Genomic DNA, 21,637 nt, shown 5'->3' on the forward strand with positions numbered 1-21,637 from the left:
CCCTCTAGAAAGTGGAGGAGAGGCCTGTGGCGAGTTCTCTCTTTGTTCTTAGACTCTTTGTGCGTCTTTCTTTAGTCGCAGATCTCGGCCACACTCTTCCCGACCCAAACAAATAATTGGGAAGATCAAAGTGCGCTGAGGCTCATGGGAAAGCTGCGTCTTTTATCTACAATATCATGTATCAGCTCGCATCCTGCCACTCTCCTGTTCAGTTTTCAAACTATCGGAGAAATGTTCTCAACCTGCCGCGTTGATCTAATGATGAGGCATCTACGTTGAAGCACAAGCAGTCATTTCCTCTCCTTAGCGGGTGTCCAGCTCATGTCATACTAAGGTAAAGCTCCAGCTGCAGGTGGACGGCAGAACAGACTTAACTACAGAACTGAAGGCGGGCTGGAATTGATCCAGGGAGAATAAATCAAACAATATGCAAAAGCTGCGCAGGTCACATAAATTAGCCCCACGATAGCGAATAGCTGCAAGAAAAAGACTTGCTAAAACCCACCAGTCTTTGACCTCAGAAGCTCTGACTCATGGAATTTTACCCTCACCAATAGGAGAGTCTGGTTCCCAGAAGGCTCGGGTTACTGGCACTTCCTGCCACTGGACGAGCTCTCAGCAGCTGTACAGGGCGCTCCTTCCATTGTCTCGCCGACTCTCATCCGGCCCTCTTTTCATTTCTCTTTCTCTCACCGTCCCCCGTATGCATAAGAGATGATCTAGAATTAATTAAAAGCGTAAGCCTTTGAAGTGGCTTTGTTGGCCTCGCGGCGTTCCATTTTGTTAAGGGAGGGGTGGCTGGGTGATATATTTGGATACTTTATGACATTGTGTAACATCTGGAGATTGGGAGCTGGAAAATGTCACCTGAGTAACCGACTCACGTCACTCTTGCATACGTTTCCCTGCCGTTATTGTTTGTGGAGACATCCTCGTGTCTTCTCCCGAGTCTAAAAAGGATTAAACTGTGTTTTGAACTTGAACTTGACGTCTGATGAAAGTGCAACTTTTGCTTCATGCTGAATGCACACGTGCTAACATGAGTGATTAGCAACGCAGTTCTGTCATATTTTATTCTTTCATGATGTAATTGGGTGAAACTCACTCTGAAATGTCCTCATGGGTATAAACTGATGGCTGGAGATTAAATCCCGACATCTGCCTCAAACGTCCGTCCGACGTGTTCGGTTAAGCCGTAATCACACGCACGTCTCGTGTCACACATTTCTTTTCTTTGTGCCTAAATCTTTCTTTCCAATCCCTGTAGCAACCATGATAGAAAGACAGATCTGTCCAAATACAAATAGAATCATCTGTACAGCAACGATACCGAGTAGCTCCTCTCTGGAAATAAAGGGGGGGGGTGATCTAACCGAAGATGAAGGACTGTCAGGGGCTGCTGTTTTAACTGTGCCAAAATGGGCAGAATACGGACCGAAGGAGTAAGGAACAGAGTGAGAGGAGACGGAACAAAGGGGAAGGGAGATTTCATATTACTCCTAGAGAAAAGCAGACGGTGGGAGAGACAAAGCAGTGAAAGTGGGAGCCTAGTTTGTCCCCCCATCCCCTCCTTTCAGCATGGGTCTCCAACCTATTTCTTTCCCATCAACCCTCTTTCCATCTCTGTAGCTCATTGCTTTCTGCTTCCGACGCTGAATTGGTGAATAAATTGCCTCATGCTAACAGGCTGGGCCACCACAGCAACACCAATCACGCCTCCGGCAGGTAAATTTGTGTTTTTTGATTTTGTGTCCACTCATCTTTATCTGTATCTGAGGATCCTTCTTTGTGTGAGGAAGACTCTGCTCAGCACCTGCAGTTGCCACTAGAAATCCAGTGGCAACAGGTCAGACACAACCATTACCAAGAGTTTTGTCCTCATTTGCAGCAGCAAAAATGCCACAATCTTCTTGAATTGTGTTGCTGTGAGCCACATTCGCCGGACGTTACTCACCAGGTGCTGAAAATAACCCCTCCTTGGTCTCGCATTTCTAACATATCATATGTTATTTAAGTCGTCTTCGCTTTAATTCGGTCTGTCACCAGTGCTTTCTCTCGCTCTCCTGTCGCCTCGCTCCTCCACTCCTCTTCTCCTCCGTGTTTTTCCTCCGCTCGTCGTCTTTGATGTCTGTTGTGTGTTTTAATGAGTTTGTTGTTGACACTTCCCCCGCGCCCAGCTCTGTCTGCCATTCATCCACGCTGCCTGCTGGGCTGAAGCCTGAGGAGCGCAAACACACACAAAAAACAAGGTGCAGCAGCACAAACACACCACCAGTGCAACAGAGGGTTTTTTATCTATACATACGGAGGGGACAGAAAAAGAACAGGCAGATGTCATCTGCATAGAGGGAGAGGCGGCCACGTGTCTTCTGGCATTAATGCCAGAAGACATGTGGACAACAACAAAGACTACACCGCTCCACACGCGCTCGTATACATCTATGTACACTGAGGCCAGTTTATTTTGCGGCGCTCTCGTGGGATGCAGCTGCCCTAATGCATTAATCATCCCCATCTCCAGCTTGCTAATTAATGACCCATCTGTCCCCCCTGACTGATGTTCCACTTCAAACCCCTTCGTATGAGAACGCATTTAACCAGGGCTCTGACACAACAGCAAATGCCCATTCTGGTGATTTAACTCCCAACGTTGGATTGCTAAATGTTAACAGACGTCGGGGGCCGAGCCCTCTGTCAGGCAGCCGGCCCACGCGTTGAGCGCGAGTCGATGCTAGATGTACGTGGAAGCGTACACACGCATACGCCACTATAGCCTCGATGGACGCTGCGCGTTCAGGTTGTCTGTGTGTGCATTTACGTGTGCACTTATGCGGGTGTGTGTGTGTGTGTTCGTAGGCTTATCAGGTGAGCCCGGGCAGAGTGTCAGATGCAGTAATGGAGGCTACAAAGACAAGCGCTGCGGTGAGTTTCCTGGCTGCCTTTTACCAACTTCCCAACCCTACTCACCCAATCCCCCCCACAGACTAAATAGCAGACAGGTGCACAGGCAGAGCCCTGGATAGATAAGGGCAGGTTGTTGCCCCACATGATGGAGCTACAGTCAGAGCAACGGCCAGGTGCTCGTCTAGCTACCCGCCTTTCACTTGCATGAGCAGAGACACTTCACACACCCGCCGCTTGTCTGCCGCTTTGTTCTTTTCTCAGCTGTGGCTGCTGTTGTTGTTTTGATGCGTACACTCGCCGCTGCCGCCATCATTGATTCACTTCCTTTGAGCAGCTGTTCTATTCGCGACTCACTATTTGCTTGTTTTCATTTGCATCCTTTGTGGTGTATATGCTTATTCACGCTCCCTTTGTACGCGCACACGTGCCCACGTTTGCCAGTCGTAATCAAAGAACAGTAATGGAGGCTTTGATCTTTTAAACATCCATTTTGATCTTGAACTCAGAGTCAGTTGTGTTTGGCAGGTATACGCTGATTGTTTTGAACTTTAGCTATTAAATGCTTTCGTTTCAGTCATTTCAAAGGCAACATGATTTTTCTCTTGATTATTCACTGTTTACTCACATCTAAAACTGCTGCGCTGAATTCTGATTTACAAATTACAACTGAGCTGAATGTTATTTTCTACACTGAATACTATCTGCTCTGTATGTGGATGTCTTTTAACGAACAGATGTCCAAAAAAAAACCTCTTTGCGTGATTGAAATATCCTTTAAATCTGCCGTTTCCTGGTGTAATTGAGAATATTGCCGTAATTGGTCTAATGAAATGAAACAACTGTACACAAATTAAAGCCTAGATTAGCCGAACGCATACCATTCGACTCTTGCCCTGGGTTCTTCCCGCTCTGAATGCTCACCGTCTGTTCGCTTGTCTTCTTCCTCCTGACAGCAAACACTGGAGAACAACCTGACCAACCTCGTGAAGCGAAACAGCGAGCTGGAGAACCAAATGGCCAAACTGATCCAGATCTGTCAACAGGTAGAGGTACGTCTGAGTATTAGCCTTCAAGCTAATGCCAATTTGCATTACAGCGAACAGCCGCAGGTGGTTTATTGCAACTTAGGCTCCACTCAAACCACTGACAAGTGCCAGCGTGCTTCAACATCCAGTCCAATCAATGCATGAAACATCAGGAGATCCAGCTGCCTGTTTTATTACAGGCTTATAAATACATAAAACCAACCTCCAGACCCAGGCAGACTCTGTTATCGACTGTGCGCCTTTCCTTTTGGTGGCTGCTCTGTTGCCAGGCTTTTAGTTCTTTGTCTCTCTCTCGGCAACACTCAGAAGCGACGTAGATTAAGCCCTCAGCGCTTTTTTCCCTTCTTTTCATTTCATTTAAACTCTCTTGCTCGCACTGGATCATCGCTGTTGTGTCAGAAATAGTCAGCTCTCTGTTCCTTTAGTTCCACTCGCTACCTGTGCCCTATATTAAAATTGAAAATCAATCCCATTCCCGAAGCGGCGGGTTCGTATGGGGTCCACATTTGGTCCCAGTTAATAAAAGGCGTAATTTTCATAGGTGAAAGACAGGTGAGAAATCACAGGGAGCTTTAAAACGTGATTAATCTGAGCCGAGTTTGCGAAGAATGACCCTGTTTGTCATTTTCGCTCCAGTAACTGGTGAAAAACACGGGCCTTGAAATGAAAACACCAGATGTAATCTAGGGTCCCAGTGGCCTCCTGTTCTTAGCAGCTCTCCAGACGTGACTCAGACGCTGACTCAAGAACCAAATATCAGCCTGAGGAGCATCAGCCACCATCCACCATAAAAGCACTGTTGCGTAATTGAGACCATTTTGAAAATTAGAGTGATTAGCGCACAACAGGCGACGCTACTACGGCAGGATTCCTTCTGACAAACCCCCCCTTTAGCGTCGATTCGGCTTATGTGCAACGAGGACCTCTTTGTTTCTGAAAATCACATCAATAGTTTGATTTTCATCCTGGAAAAGAGACTTGAGGTGAGACGCGCCGCCTACGGGAATAAGCCACGTTTGCCGTCTCCTGGCTTAGGTTTGTGAGCCTCCCCTGAAGTTAATTTAGCTCCTCCTGTGTTCAACGCTGAGTTGAGCTCAACAGTTAAATTCCCCCGTCTGCCGTACAAGAAAGGTGTCGCCGTAAATCAACACGGACGAGATCATCTGTGCACGGGCTCATCTCCGCCAGATGGAAAACTTTATTTGCATTGTCGCAGGTTGACGATCTCACGCTGTTTGATATATTTGAAGGAGTGGAGGTTGTCCTTCTACGAACCCCCCCACCCCCCCAAGCTTGCAGATTAGACGTCGGTTGGTTCTGTCGCCGCTGACCTTTTCTATATTGACTTACGCTGTCATTTAATAAATGTAGTGAGTCCATCCAGAGATTATAGAGATTATTCCTGCTTAGTGTTGCCTACGATGCCGTGTCAACACACGGAGGCAAACGCACGCACGCACAGCCACGTCTGCCGGGGCGTCACCCGCCTTGGTTTGATGGATGATGGATGGCAAGGCACCACATGTACCAAAGCACACACACACACACACACACACTCACACAGTCGGTCTTAATAGACTCCATCAGCGCTCTGTGAAATTTGCGAATAATGGCCACGGAGGACAAACACACCCTCGTGTTTCAGTCCTTATTAGCTGACTCAATTTTCTATAACTCACTCCCAGCTTCAGGAAAAACATCCTCGCGCAGCCGCTCAATCAAAATAAAATGGCGCCCGCGTCCATGCGTGTGATTCGTTAATATTACCGTTCAGCGGGAGAAAGGGCTCTTCGCTGTCAGGACGTCCTGCGGACGCTCGCCGTTTGTTTAAGCCGGAGACGCGTGGAGCAGGAGCAGGAGGATGTGCTCTGCTCCAGGGCCCATTCAGAGCTTCTCATCTTCAGAAGGAGGTTTGAATTATTAACACCAGTCGTGCTGCAAGATAATGCATGTAAGTGAGGATATAATGATATGATCTTTCCTCTGGAGGGCGCGAGGGGGAGAAAACCACGACCCACAATCCTCTGCAGCTACTCCATGAAATATACAGCAGAGAGGTTTGGCAGAGAGGAAGATTTGTGCAGAGTAAGAATTGTCTGTAGGGCTCTGAGCATGACCTGGATTTCTCCTCCTGCTCGTTTGCATCATATTGTGTTGGTGCCAAAAAAAAAACCTGATCAAACGCAGAGTGAATCAGCTCTCAGAGCAGAGATGGAGCTTCGTCCTCCTGAGGTTCCCTTCAGGGAGTTGTCTTCTTTTCAGCCTTGGAAAAGATGGATAGGCTCCATCTTATTCTGTTTTAAGAATGTTCACTGTCAGTTTGCTAAATTGTGCTCAATGCCCTCACCCTGAGCTCACGTGTTTATATGTTATGGATATCGCAGGTGTTATGTAGCAAGTCCCTGAATAGCAACTGTCGCGTCGCTTTAGCGAGGCGGCGTATTTTTGGCAGACATCTTTTCCTGCTTATATCTTGGATAAATGCTGACGGAACCGCGACTGATGCTAAGTGCTAAGCCGGACCAGAAGCTTGGATGCTTAGTGTTTGTTTGTATCTTCAAAAATATGGGTGTCTGTTTATGGAAAAAAGTAGCACAACCGTGTTTCTCAAAGAGCGTTAATGTGTTCCTGCCAGTTAGCATTTAGAGCCTCGGGAGTTTTTCCCCTCCCGGACATCTCCAAGGACGCTCGCTGCTTTGTTTATCATCAGTCGTGGCTTTTGAGTAGATTTCCATGTATTTCCTTTGGAAATTTCACAGTCGCTTTCCCTCACATTCGTGCACAACCCCGGCACACCGCTGACTTGAGAGATGTGAACTTTCGCCACTCTTTGGCTGCTCCGGATGTGCCGATTTCATTGTTTCCACCGAGATTCTCCATCTTGGTCTTTTGCTCTGCCTGATCATTATATCAGAGCCTTAACGTTATTATATCAGCCCAGGAACAGAGTGAGAAAAGAATCATGAGAAAAGAATCATGTGTTTTAATTGAAAGCTGGGATTACACAGCCGGGCTTAAACTCATTAACCCCGGACCGTCTTTCTGAATTTGATGGCGCTGTTAGCTGGATGTAAATGGTGGCTGTAGAAACGACGGTGGTGTAATCCCGCAGGTCTCTTCATCCCCTCTTTACCTACCGTAGCGTCAAACACGCCGCCGCCGTTTCCAGTGTGTTTTAATTAGCGTGAAACCTCGAATGTTTTCCTTGATTCTGTCTTTTTATGGATAAAATTTGGAGCATCGTGTTCAGCAGATTAAGTCAATTATGCAAACTTCTGGCAGCACATCAGTGGTGCGTTGATTCCATTCTTGCTTTTGACTTTTGGTCCCCCTCTGAAGTTGAGTCGAAGTTGTTGAGAGTTTCCTCCCAACTGTCCCGAGTTACAGCTGCTGACAACAACTCGCCTCCTCAACATAACCTTCCATGAGTCTTTGCTGTCAGGTGTCCTGAAAATCCTTATTTATTAGGGAATTTCAAACCCCGAAAAAGCTGTTTTTGAAAGGCTTTAACGTGATCAAAGTTCAGAGTGTCAAGCTAACTTACATCGGTAAAGAGAGTGGCGTTCCAGCTCCAGTATCACAGTGGATATCAGAGATGGGGCTGTCAGGCAGAGTCATTTCTGCTGTTTGAAAAGATCATCCCTGAGAGATGAAGGGGGGGGGGGGGCGGTGGCGGTGGCGGGGGCCTCTGTCAGACAGGTCGATGAGACGCAGCCAAACTGGGGCAGGTGAGATGGAGGCAGAGCCGAGATAGACGGTGAAAAGAAGACAGGAGGGAGGAGAGCAGGCGCTCGTTTGCATACTGTAGGTGTGTGTGGAGGCCATTTATTCTCCTGTCATCATTCGTATTGCACCAACACTGTCTGCCTGAGGCATAAAACACACTCATATCAGCTGATTGGTTGCTCGGTGACATATCTGCTGTGTATGTTTCGACCTCTCACGCTAAAACAAATGAGTCAAGCGTTCGGCCGCCATTATGTCCAATTTGCATCAGCGTGTAACAGCACAGTTGCTATTTGGTGTGTTTGAGGATTAAATATTTTTTTTAAAAACAGGTTTGCGTGTACGCGTGTTTGAACACTGCAACTGTAGCGCAGCTTATGACGAGAGATGAATAATTCATGAATATTAGCGACGCCACTGATTTTGTTAGCTATTTATGGGGGCGAGTCAAGCGATCCATGTGAAATCGTCGTATCAACAGAGCCGTTTGGGTTCAGGGTGGTTGTCCGCTCGCACCAGCGTTTACGTTCTGAAATAGTCCAGAGTGGGTGGAGATTAGCAGCTCTCGATTAAAGTGTAGCTGTGTAGTTTAAGACCGCTTCAGTTCCACAATCTAATAATGCGGACTGATTTATTCTTGTCTTAATCGAGCCGTTTCCAGGCAAACTGCACATAAACATAAAAGTACGTAAGAGCAACTTTTCCAGCAGTAACATCTGTCACTCATGGCTACAGATTTGTGCTAATGTACATTCCAATTTATGTCAATGCAGCTAAATGAGTTGCGGGAACAACCGTGTGAAGTACGACGATCCTGAGGCGTCGATTCAATCAGCTAACGTCATATTTCAGGATTCTTTCATTTCCCTTCATAACTGGCTGCTTTTCACCTGATAACTCCCATAATCAGTTCATCATTCATAGAAATGTAATTTCACGCACTGTTTGTCTCGCAGTTGTCATGGTGTTAAAAGCACGGTGAGGTGAGGGCGAGATCTGATTACCTGATTATGACTTCAACGTTTGTGATAATTGATCGCTGCCCCCCATGGAGAGGAGCGGGGGGGTTACTGCCACGGGGGGCATTTTCATCACAAGCATCCACCCTTTAGTGGAATACTTTTCACTTGCTGATTAACTTTTCATGTCAGTGAGAGCAATTCTGACGTGCGGTCGTGATACTGAATGTAGGTTAATGGGGTCGTCTGCTTTAATAGCCATGTGAAACCTACTAATTAATTAACAGAATGCTCATAATTAATTTCCATCCCATCTATGAGTTTCTTGAGCACAAATCTAATAAATTTGCCGTTTCCAAAAATATGTCTTTGCTAAACGCCCCCTGCAGGTGAATAGCGTCACTACACCTGCAGTGGCAGAACTGTGTGGGAGGTTTGGGTGAGGCGACAGGAGCAGAACAGAAGGATGTGGGTCATGCAGATCTGCTGCTAGGCTGTGTTTTTACTGTCATCCCGACTGGTGCATCACCCCCCCCCCATTATTGTGCTTGACAACCAGTCAGGCTGTTGGAAGTGATTCAGTAAACCAGTTCAAGATACACTCGGAGTTTTTGTCCACCCACACGAGTGGAAACTTGGCTGGTTTCATGTGTTTGGAGACGTGAGGTGGTTATGGGATGCCTGGGCGGCTCGGGGCCTAGAGCCACAACGTGGGGAGAGGCGTTTTTTTGCTAGCTAGGTTCGTCTTTTTTCAGTTTCGATGCAACTTCAGCGTCATTTAGAGCGTGTGCCTGCTCGTCTGTCCAGGTCAACACAGCCATGCACGAAGCCAAGCTGGTGGAGGAGTGTGACGAGCTCGTGGAGATCATCCGCCAGAGGAAACAGGTCATCGCCGTCAAGATCAAAGAATCAAAGGTAGGTACATGTTCCCGCACCAGTAAAACAGGAACGAGCCTTTGCTTCTTCCTGTCGCGCTGGCTCCCTGTTCACCTCAAACACGCCGCATCCAGTCGGCTCGCTTGAGGATCTGGAGTCTGTTTGAGCTGATCCACGTTCCCCGTGTTTGCGCAGTTGCTCAACTAAACTTGAGAGCCCAGAATTACACCAGCCAACTGCTGGCACTTCCTGTAGTGACACGTCAACTACATGTTCCCCAGTATCCTGAACTGCTGGAACTGGCTTCTGGAGATGCTCACGTCAGGCCGACAGGCGCTCGGCTCGTTTATTCTGCCAAAACCGAAGCAAAAGAGTCGACATTTCAATCAAAGTATGAACTGAACGCACGACAGGAGCGATCCCCAAGCATTCAACATCAACCCTGTTCACACTTAACCTGAACATTGTGAACCCATCAGGACGGCTGAAGCTCTCCTGTTTAAAGCAGCTTATGTTTGAAGGGAACCACGCAGGTAAACTCAGGTAAACTCTGAAATGGTGTCCTGAATATGTGAGAGGTGCGCGTCGTCGTCGCTACGGCGATTGTTTGCTGCGCCGATCCCCGCCGATTGACTTGTGTCATCAACAACCTTCTCAAATGTCGTTTAAGTGACAACAGATTAGGGGCGATTTACCAGAGACGGAGCGATGACTTCTATTTATAATTCCATTAAATCTCCCCATGGAGAGGCCTTAGCAGCGTTCCCAGGCGCAGGAATTAAGTGCAGGGTCGTTTTTGTGTTTATTTATTTATTTTCGAAACAAGCTTTCAGAGCATCTCCACTGTATCTGTTTTTTCCCCTCCTAAATCTTCCTCAGTTGCATAATTAAAGGCCTGAAAGCAACCATGCCTCGCTATAAATACAATATGACTAATCCTTCGCTGGCGTTCGCCACTTCAGCCCCTGCGTATTGACTGCAAAAAACAAAAAAAACATCGGCGAGATGTCGCGTTTGAAGGTTTAAAATGACGGTAAATTGACAGCTCTCGAGGCAGCTTGACGAGCGGCGCGGGCCCACGAGCGCGGGGCGAGCTCCAGCATGGCCACGGAGAAGGAATATGCAATCAGAGGTGAAGGGAGAAGTAATTTGGTCGGCTCCCGTTTCAAAAGGATGCCGACATTTAGATTCAAAACACACCGGGGCCTGTGAACTTCACCGAGGTCACCTGTAATCGCCGATCTCAGACGCCGCAGCTAAAGCTAATCTGCTATAGTCTGCAGCAGCCCGCGCACCCTTGCCTGAAATCTCGAGGCTCCCATTTCCTGCGGACGGCTTCACTTAATTAATTTCATTTGGGGAACTCGGGACATGAGCAGCCATGAACGGGAATGTATTGCTTTCATTTCAAGTTAGCATTAAATGGCTTCCTTGTTGGTCGGTCGGATATTAGATTACGCAACATCCAGGGACAAATGACAGTCAACACAAACAGCATTCGGCAGGCTGGCGGGCTCCTGATGTGAGGGACCGGCCTCCTCAATTTAGCTGCCTGGGATGAAGGAGTGAGATCTTCTCAGGGTCCTCAGGACTAGCATAACTTTGTACTTCCTGTGTGGGGGGGTCACACAAGCGTGCCAGACTAGAACAATGCCTGACGCCGTTTGTCTCTTCCCTGCTGTTATATTTAATGCTCACAATGTTGTTGTGACAATAACGAGTCTGTGGGGTCAGTTTAACCGCGAACCCATAACCAGGGCGAACTTCCTGTCTCAGTCATTTCCCGTCTGCCTCCATATTTGTCCTGGTCCTCTGCATAAAAGGTGGACATTAACCTGAAAGTTAGAAACATTCATGTTTAGATTCATGGAGCAAATTGAACAAATGTTGGTCTATTTTCCACACCCCCCCTCCCCGTTGCTAAGGGATGTGTGGGGTGTCCCGTCACACTCTGGACCTTTAATTTGAAAGATGAACACCAAATGTGTGCGTGTTTAGTCTAATTACTTTCTGAATTGTGGTTTAAGTCTCCTAAGAGTCAGTTTCTCTGTCACTTTATAGAACTGGACTATAACAATTTTATAAAAACTAAATAAATCAGGTTTACACGGCGGGACGAGGGTTTAGCTGCAGCGTTTACGAGCTAATCATGTTTGGCCGGCGGGTCGTCTGTCGGTGATTATTGTGGTGGTGTTCACAGCTCAGTCATACGTGCTCCACACACAGGTGACTGTGAGTTCGGGGGGGGGGGGTTATTCCCTCTGTTCTCTGCTTCTGAAACATAATTAATTTCACATACTTTCACAGGATTTCTCTGGCAGGCGGCTCTTTTGATCGGAATCCAAAGCATTCTGTCCAAGATTCCCGTTGAGTCACGGTGTTTGTTTTCGTGTTGTTGTTCTCGGGAATAAAGCGAGACACGCAGTGTTGGCCGAGCGCCAGCCAATCTTAGATATGCAGCTTTAAGAGATAAGCACAAAAGAGCAAACGGAGGGGAAAACAGCCTTCGCATCGCTTCCTGACCTGCGCTTCTGCGTTTGCAGGTGATGAAGCTACGCAAGCTGGCGCAGCAGATCGCCAACTGCCGCCAGTGTCTGGAGCGCTCCAGCACCCTCATCACACAGGCGGAGCAGAGTCTGAAGGAGAACGACCACGCCCGCTTCCTCCAGACCGCCCGAAACGTAGCAGAAAGGTGGGAGATGCTGAAGGTCGGCCGCTTCTCCGGGCTCCATCGACTCACACTCACAAGCAAGGAGACAGATATTGGAGATTAACAGTGATTTACAGTCAGAGGGATTTTCTGGATCGATTGGTCTTCCCAGTGTAGATGGGATGTAAGATAACGACTCCTGGCGTGGTTAAAAGCTCTCTGAACGCCTAAAGAGTTCTAGTTTCAGAGATGCTGGCTGTTCTGCATCACCTCCACAGAATAACCCTCTTTAGGCAGCGTTTGACAGTGAAAACAGCCCGTTAGTGGCTGCAGCCGATTGGTTCGTTCAAACCCTGGTTTGTCCTACATCTACCAGTACAGTTTATTACATTCAATTCTTAAAAACTCTGGGGTCTCTGTGCTTAATTTTGACTGATTTCACCTCCTTTCATCTCCTCGACACCGGTGCATCTGTTAAATTCCTCCCTTGCATCTTCTCCCCCTTGCTGCCTGGGTAGCAGCTCCTGTATTTTAAGCTAACCCTGCGCAGCATCGCTGGAGAATGTTCTTATTTTTTGGGAATCTGTAAGGACAAATTGTTTTCCCCCCACTGAAGAGAGGCTCTGCAGCTATTGGTCGCTGCGACTTGTTTTTTTAAATTTACTTTTTTACTTTTCTCTCTGCTCACTTTTTCTTTCTCTTCCATCTTTCTCTTCTCTTTCTCCACCCTTCCATCCCCCTCTTCCATCTTCCCTGACGTCCTTTCATTTCCTCTGCTCTCGCTGTCGCCGTGTCACGATCGCCCTCTGAAAGGGTTGCCATGGCGACGGCCTCCTCCCAGGTACTCATCCCGGACGTCAACCTGAATGAGGCGTTTGACAACTTTGCGCTGGACTTCTCCCGGGAAAAGAAGATTTTGGAAGGACTGGACTACTTGACAGGTGCGTGTTCGTCTGGTCCGAGCGGCGCCGACTCTGAGAGAAAATCGCTTGTGGGTTTTTGTTTTTTGTTGTTTGTTTTTTTGTGAGGGGGGGTTCAGACTTTCCGGCCGCTTTAACCCTGATTCGCCCCATTTGATATCTTCAAGTGAAATCTGCGGTGGGACCTTGGGCGGCACCAGTGCTCCGCTCCGATTAGCTTTTAATGTGGGATGTTTACAAATCCAGCCTTCGACCTTGATCTGCAAATTATCAGCAGTGTCCCTCGAAAGCACCAGCCGACTGCATCTCAGCAGCTTCTGTTTTCATTTCCTGGTCGTTCTGCATTCGATCAGGCCACAACACTGGGGCGGAGGGCTGATGCACGTTATGTTTGCTACAAAAGGGAAAGGTGGATCCACACCTGATTGGTTCTTAGCTGTGACATGATGAGAATATGCCTGTCGTGACGTGCAGCTTCACTATTTTAATTGTGTTATTGTTCCCTCCTCCCGGCGCAGCGCCCAACCCGCCATCGATAAGAGAAGAGCTGTGCACCGCCTCCCACGACACCATCACTGTCCACTGGACGTCGGAGGATGAGTTCAGCGTCACCTCCTATGAGCTGCAGTACACCATCTACACGGGCCAGACCAACTTCATCAGTGAGTCACGCCTCCGTGCACAAACTGATGTGTGTTTTAGCCAGTTAAAGTGAGTCATTTCTCTTCCACCAAACTGGCTATTTGAAGCATTTAGAGAAGATCAGATTTCAGTGGCACTGAGTCCTGGTTATTTGGGTATGGATGGGGGGGGGGGGGGGTGTTTAATTGACACAGCTGAGTCTGTGTTCTGGCAGACGGAACGATCCATATTTAAGTTGGTGTCATGCAGCATCTTGTGTCGGTGCAGATACACACGTATGTGCAGGATCCAGGGTCCCTGAACGCACCATTTGAAAGAACAAAACTGGAGCGTGATACTTTCAACATCGCTCAGTCTTCACATTTTCACGTCTTCAATATTTCATGCACATCCTGTTGCGTAACCCAGATTTTCAGGGCTTCGGATTCTGGGCTTCTTGTATTTAAATACAACAGAAGAGTTAGACAGAGTGGGATTTCACCACAAAAACTTCCAGAATGGCAACCGAAAAGGTGCCAGCCAACGCCACAGCAGCACTCCCAGGTGGAAGAAGAGGAGCTGAAGAGGGTCGGTCATCTTCTTCTGTGGTTGGATGTTCGTGCACAGGCAGGGCCTCCTCTTTCACCTCCTCACTGGGTAAGCCAAAGCTCAGGATCAGGCCAGGCGAAAGGAAAGGAGCAGCACAAGTGGGAGCGTTTAGCCACTCGTAAACTCAGAGAGTAAAATGCTGCAGTAAAAAAAAAGAAAAAACTGGAGTGGTGTGGCAGACGAAGCTCCATTTCTCGACTTCTCCTGTGAATCTCAGAGGACTCTTGCGGCGCACCGCTGAATGTCTGATTCACTCGGTCTATTTCAGCTGAAATGGATCCCCGTGTTTCAAACGGCTGTGACACTCGAGCTGCAGAGGGAGGAAGAGTGGAGGAAGAGGACGCACCATAATGTGCATCAATCATGTCCTAATGTGACAAAGTGCTCATTTTCACCTCCACTAAGTCGCCATTATCCACTCACGGTGGTCCACCTGCCACTGCTCCACTTCCCGCTTCATTCCTGTATTATTTTTCTAATGCCTCACACATGAGTTCCTCCAGAAGCAGCCTGATGTGACCTCACCTCGCACGCAACATCTGTCTGTCCCTTCTCCGTTTCACGCGCTGCCTTCAGGTGCTGTTCTGTACTCTGAAGCGGCGGCGTTTGCCAAGGCGCTTCCGCCGGAGAGCCCGGTGCTCGTGGAGCCAAATCAGCAACAGAGCATCGCTGTGTACTGACCCAGTTTGGCTCTGTGAGAAAGGAGAGGTGCTGCGGAGATCAAAAGCTTCCAAAATGGAAAGAGACGTGACGTCCTACTTCCTCATCTCCAGTTTTAAATGAGACGGAGCCTCCCCGACGAACCCGAACGCAGGAACGAGTGTGCTTCGTCCCGTTTCGTCTAGAACCCGCTGAAGTGAACGCAGATGAAGCCAGTGGTCGCTTGTGTCTGCATTCGGCACACCTGAGGTGTAATGTGTGTAATCCCTCCGCCCTCTGTGTTCTTATTTGTCTGAGAAAAGCTCCTGGACACCTGCAGATATGTAAAAATGTCACGTCAGCTGGTCGTTTGAGAGTCCTTCCCTCATTCATACTTCATGGCGTCTCTTCTTAAGGCGTTGTTTGCGTCCTGTGAGGTATTTATTTTTACAAGCAGAGTCCCAGTTATGACTTATAAATGCTGCTGCCATCTTGTTCAATTATTCACACAGTGTCCCCACCGGGGGGGGGGGGGGGGGCAGCCGTGGCCCTGAGAGCTCCGCTGTTACTGCTTTGCTGCTGCCGTCCTGAAGAGGAAGACGAGAAAATGACATTTAATCCGCGTTCAGTCCCGCTCGTGCCGACCTGTGGTGCAATACCGCGGCCGTGCGGTCAGGATGGCGCCGTGAACATGGGGGTTGCCCCCCCCCCACTGTTGTGGTCTTAACTGTGCTGGTATCTCTGTTAACAGCACCGGAGCCTAAGCCAGAACCCCACCGTTACAAACTGTTTCCTAAGCTGGGATTTCCTGTTAAAGCTGAACAGTGGGATGCAGCCTAGATGCCGGAAGCTGATGTGAATCAAAGCTCACCTGTCAGGGCGGCGTGGTAATACCCAACCTTCCACACGCCATTACCGCCATTAAAGGCCGTCGCTCTCTTTGGCACTCAGGCGTTCGCTCGTCAGACTGTGCGAAGGCCTTTTATTTTCTTAATGGGGAAAAATTCAGTTTTGCGAACGCATCCCGTCACCCGGGGGAAGCGCCCCTCATTAAACCTCGGGGGAGGTAATGGGATGGCGTGCTAGCAACGCACGCCGACTGTGCAGTTGCAGCTCACCCGGGCTGAGTCGGGTCAGGGCTCCGGTGGGGGCTGTTTCAGGTTCTTGGCTCAGGCTCATACGTGTCTTCTGTGCGTCTTCTGCCAGGTTTGTACAACTCGGCGGACAGCTGGATGATCGTCCCAAACATCAAGCAGAACCACTACACGGTTCACGGCCTGCAGAGCGGCACCCGTTACATCTTCTTTGTCAAGGCGATCAACCAGGCAGGCAGCCGCAACAGTGAGCCGGCCCGCCTCAAAACCAACAGTAAGTGGATGTGAATATTTCAGGCTGTTTGTAATAAGCTTTGATATGTGGAATATGTGGGGGAAAAAACCAATTTAAAAGCTGTTTTTAACTTCAATAAAGAGATTTAAAGATTCATCAGATTAGGTTTTCAAATTCAGAACAGGGGAGCAGTTCTGAACCGGATTTTAATTCCCACAATTTGATTTACTGGTGTCACTTTGAAGATGTCAACAAAGGCGGTGGGGGGGAAAGGGCCCCCCCCAGTGTTGCTGCTGCTGGGCAAAACCATTCCTCCATCCTTCAGGAAACACGTGCAGCACTGGTCCGTTGCAGCAGCTGCAGACGTCAGTAAAATAAGAGGAACGAACATCGAAGTGGTTTCTCCTTGTAGCTGCGAAGCACCTGCCTGTCTGACGCTGTGTCTGTGGAACAACGTTACTGATCTGGAAGCAGGAGCGTGTGGTGGGGGGGGCCGACGTGCCTGCGGATTCCCTCGTTCTAAAGTCCCCGCAGGCATGGCGTCTTAAACGAAGCAGTCAAAAACGCATACGGTGATGTGGTCTGACATTGCATCATATTGCTAAAAGCAAGCGTCAATATTTGAAACGCTTCTTTACAGTTTGCGCTTCAATTGCCTTCACACTTCATTCAAATGCACAATCTATCTAAATTTAGACTAAATCTCATGTTTGACCCGTTCTTTTTGCTCATAGTTCATAATCAGGACATGTTTGTCATTATAATTCCATGAGAGACGATGTTTAATTCATACAATCTCTATGCCGTTTCCATCCCCGTGTTTGTTTCTTTCTGTTTCCTTGGCTTATTTTAATTTTTTATGCCTCCTGGTTTCCTGTGTCGACGCAGTAAATAGAAGCAGGGATCAAATTGAAGAAGAGGTATCTGAATATTCTGCATCTGACTTGGCCGTGGTTTAGGAAGTGCTAAAACCTCAGCGACACGGCTAATTTAGGTTATGTGCCTCAATGGTGCCTAATAAAAATTCAACCCTCGCATTAAACGGCGGCGCCAGTGAAGTGGAGCTAAAGTGGAGGGGATATGCCAACAGGCTGCTCTCAGGAATCTGGCTGTGGCATTTAGGATTAGCTGTAATCTGGATACACTCTGCTGTGTGAAATATTGTGTGGGAAACTGCTCGTCTCCAGAGATGAGCGCCACTTCTCCCAGACACTGAAGCAAATATCAACACTCTCCCCCTTTTTCTCGCTCCTCCTCAGTGTTGCACACTTCAGACGCTCACGAAACACAGCAAATCTGATGAGGATATCAAGGTTTCGGCGGGAAAAAGGAGGATTAAAAAGCCCTAACTTCCCTGTGTGGCAGTGTCAACGCTCTGTTTGTCAGCCTAAAGCTCTTTTGGAGCACCTTTGATTCTCATCGGCAGCGTGTTTTAATCCCAGGCTTTTTAGGTTGATGGAACCCTTATTCAAGTGGTTCCTCCCCCAGCAGTAGCTTTAAAATCAGAACCAAGCAGCTGTACACATTTTAACAGAAAAAGCTGAATGTCTACTCATCGGCCCGCCATGCCAGCACCAAACACGCCATGCGGGTATTTGCAAAACAACCCTGAAAGATGAGGAGGTTCTGTTCTTAAATGATCCTTTACCAGATGTTCCACGCTGCACCCATTTCGCAGTTTATGGTCACCTGCCGTTTAAGATCCGTCCTGGTAAAGGGTGTCAAAGGTCCCTCCGTCCGCGTGCTTAGGTAGCACCCTCCGGTACTTTAAAACCAACTTCTAAGCCCCTCTTGCATTTAACACAACCGCCCAGGAGTCAAACTCTCACAGCCGTACGCTGCCCGGGGGCCTCAGAGCCTGCCAGTGCTTTAATTTATTTCTGGTGGCATTAGAGTGGATTACTGCCTCGGTGGGATGTGGGCATGACATGCACCCAGGGAGCGTTTAGAGGTGAAGAGCAGGGTATCAGGGCCTGGCAGTCAGACCTCTTATGGGCGCCGAATAAATAACACTCAGTAGCACTTCAATTTGTAATGCCCTGCTCTGACACATAGAAATGAGATGAGTGTGGTCCTCTCTCTCTCCCTCTCTTTCTCCCTCTCTCTCTCCCTCCATTCTGGCCTTCATTTCAGCTTTATTGTAAAACCTTTATAGGAACTGTGTTGCTCGAGTTCTAGCGGAGGCATAACCGTAAGCTCAAGGACAGCAAATCAGGTTAGCGTTGATTTTTTGGGTTCTCCCAGACAGCGATGAGACTTCCCACACTTCCACTCAAGCTTCCTCGCATTTCCCTCTCTCCTCTGTTAGCCAAGAGACGTTTGGGATTCCGAGCTCCTGATTGGCAACCGGTGTTTCTCTCTGCTCCAGCAGATTGGAAAGGCTTTCATAAAAACAAAAACACTTGGGGTTTTAATCTTTTCTTCTATGCCTTGGCCCGCTCTCCTTTCCTTATCCCTCCCTCCTTCCTTCCGCCCTGATTTGATATTCCGATTAAAGATTCTCAGTTTTGGACTGTGTTGACGGATTAGATGTGGAAGTAGAACTCTTGTTAGCTTCCCTCTCTGGTAACAAGCTTCCGACCTGTGAACTAGCAGCGCTATGCTTTTGCTTATACTCCCGCTCTCTCGTTCCCTCCTCTCGCTCCCTCTCTTTGCGGCGAGATTGGCGGGTTTAGCTGTCACATTTTCAAGATGAGAGACTGCGGGCTCTCGGCTTAAGATCATCATATTTGCGGCGGCTGCTTGCAAAGCGTCAAACGCAGCGACGCGTCACTCACAAACTGTGAGAGTTGCTCAGCTTATCCTCGTCTAGAAAAGCAAGCGGCTCCTTAATTCCGCACTATGAAATCGGCGTGAATGCTGCACGTTGCGTAACGGGGGCCTAATATAAAATCACAAAGGTGAGCGGAAACCACACGATCAGTTTAACATCACTCGAAGTAGTTTGAGGATGTCGTAAAGCTCCATCCATGATATATGGACGCTGGATCATTTATTAACCGCCACTTCTGGGGCTTCTCCCAGCAGTCGCAAGTGTATCTTAGGACATGAGCATCATTCTGTCACACACGTGTCTCCGAATACTTTTCACACAGCCGTGGGGCCTCCACACAGAAAGACTCAAGCTGGACTCGAACCCAGAACCTTCTGCTGGGAGGCAGCTACGCTAACCACCACCCTCAACGTCTCTTGTGTAATGCTACAATGACACACTCCAGCCCATTAGGTGGCAGCGTCTCACTTTCTAAACAGAGATAGAAAGTAATCCACATGTGAGGTGGGATCGTGCGTTTCCTTGGTGATTGTAGCATGAAACCAGTCAACCCTGATCTTTACCAAAACACAATCAGAACATGACCTCCAGTTTGTAGGAAACAATGTTAAGTTTGACACAGGAGCTCCCAAAATAAGAGGAAAATTCTAGATTGGGGAAGAATTAAAAACCCCAGCGCTTCAGTTCCTCTTCACAGCTGCACAATTTAACTGTAAATGTCAGTAGAACAAGCAGTGTTTATGACCAGTTTTTAGGTTTATGATGGGATGAAGCAAGACGTATTTCATCCTCTTCACTGTAACAGCGGATGTTCTCGATCTCTGCGTTCTGCCTCCCTCTTTGTCCTTCTCTCACCCTCCTCTTGGCTCAGGGTCCCATGTTACCCCTGGCTATGGCATATGATCTGGTCTCCTGGTGCCCTCCCTTTGATCCTTACACCATCTGTCAGTTTTTCCCAGAGACGTTTTCCATGTCGAGATGCCACAACTTTAGGCCGAGCTGAGGAATTGTTGCCAAAATCCCACACAAAGAATGTCTGTTGCCACAATTTCCAGCTTTAGCCAACAAACTTGAGAAACAGCCGAAAAGCCAGAAACAAACTGACTTTCAAAAAACTATTACAGCGTAAATCAAGTTACAGAGTGAGTAAAATAAGTATAAGGCCAGCAAATATGTTGACAGTGTGAATCTGGATTATTTTATAGGGCTTCTGTCACGTTCCCAGCATGCATCTGTGCATGTCGGGATCACTGTCCTTGCATGTCCTACTGCAGAAATGTCACGAATAAAACTCATAGGATGATAATTAAACATCAGAAGATGGCGAGGCAGTGGCTTTTCTATTCTAAAGTTCACAGAATGACATCATTTCCTGCTCCTGATCGCCTACTGGTTACCATGGACACACAATCATAGGCTATTTTGTACCCTCCTGCCACCCTGATGTTAATGTTTCTGGACTTCAGGAGATAACAACCCGCTCAGAAAAGGAAGAACATGCAAACTCCAAAGAACCATGAAGCAGAACATTCTTGCTTCATGCTGACACACGGCCATCATCAGATGTTGAGTTTGACCCAACCGTGATGGTTCTGTTGATTGCGTGTGAAGACTTCCTCTTTCAGCGGCTCAATCGTCACTGCAGACATGTGCACGTTGGCACTAATTCTGGTTTTACTCTAAACTGCACTCTTTTGTCTGCCCTCATGAAGTATGCATGTCTGAATGTGCCAAATCCGCGCTGCACTCCCAGCGGTTCCGCGGATTCTGTGCAACTTCAGACAATTGAGCTGAGAAGAAAACAGCATTCAAAATCACAATATGCAGCTTTAAAGCTCTCAAAGGCTTTTTGGGTGACGCTAAACTCGCCCCACTCACGAGCCATTCATCGGACCGTGAGCAGCGAGCAGCAGCACTCGTGCCGTAGTACGTCCTGCAGACGTATTATTGATAGGTTCTTGGAGACAACACGTGAAGTAACTCACTGGTTTTGAAAGAGCCATGAATTAAGGATGACAAAGAAGAGCGTGTGTGTGAGAGAGAGTGAGTGTGTGACTTTTATTACTATGACCATAACACTACATTAACCCTGGAGCGAACTATGGCCAGGTTTCTGCAGCGAACCAGAATAAGAAAGTAGATCAAAAGTGGCAGACTGTGAGTGAGAAGGAGCGAGAGTGTTGAGTGGATAGAAGACACCAAATAGCTTTTTACAGGGATGAGTGTCTGCAGACATGAGTGCCCTCTAACACGCACCCCCACTGCCCGCTCCAGATGTAAACACATGGACGGCAGGCCAGGTACAGTCTGTCAACTGTAAACCACTTTTGACTTTTTTTGTAATTGAAACACTTTGAAATCTATTCTAAATTCAGCGCAAGGCCTCTCTGATCAACCCGATCAATGGTTATAAGCCACACATTCTGCCCAGAGTCTATTTTTAAGCACGGGATTACAGTTGAATCTGGTCGCTCGTCAATAGAAGCTAATTTACCTGAGTTTTGTTGTGCTTCTAAGTTTTAATTGGCTCTCCTGGTGAGAGGAGCTCGCCTGAGCGGAGTCACCGTAGAGGAGCAGGAAAGCTG

General features: G+C 47.9%; 1 protein-coding gene across 3 annotated transcripts in view; it reads left to right on the forward strand.

Moving 5' to 3' along the window:
• The window catches only part of mid2 (midline 2), a 78,235-nt gene that overhangs the window by 49,679 nt on the left and 6,919 nt on the right, over window positions 1-21,637 (forward strand). For 2 of the 3 annotated variants that reach the window (XM_057042638.1, XM_057042637.1), the window contains exons 3-9: window positions 2,857-2,922; window positions 3,858-3,953; window positions 9,443-9,550; window positions 12,055-12,203; window positions 12,975-13,102; window positions 13,600-13,743; window positions 16,157-16,318. In XM_057042638.1, the coding sequence (XP_056898618.1) occupies window positions 2,857-2,922; window positions 3,858-3,953; window positions 9,443-9,550; window positions 12,055-12,203; window positions 12,975-13,102; window positions 13,600-13,743; window positions 16,157-16,318 (853 nt within the window). The remainder of the gene's footprint in view (window positions 1-2,856; window positions 2,923-3,857; window positions 3,954-9,442; window positions 9,551-12,054; window positions 12,204-12,974; window positions 13,103-13,599; window positions 13,744-16,156; window positions 16,319-21,637) is intronic. The other variant, XM_057042639.1, reaches the window with a different exon arrangement.

The sequence above is a fragment of the Takifugu flavidus genome, chromosome 9 (assembly GCF_003711565.1).
Source record: "Takifugu flavidus isolate HTHZ2018 chromosome 9, ASM371156v2, whole genome shotgun sequence".
Taxonomy (NCBI): Eukaryota; Metazoa; Chordata; class Actinopteri; order Tetraodontiformes; family Tetraodontidae; genus Takifugu; species Takifugu flavidus.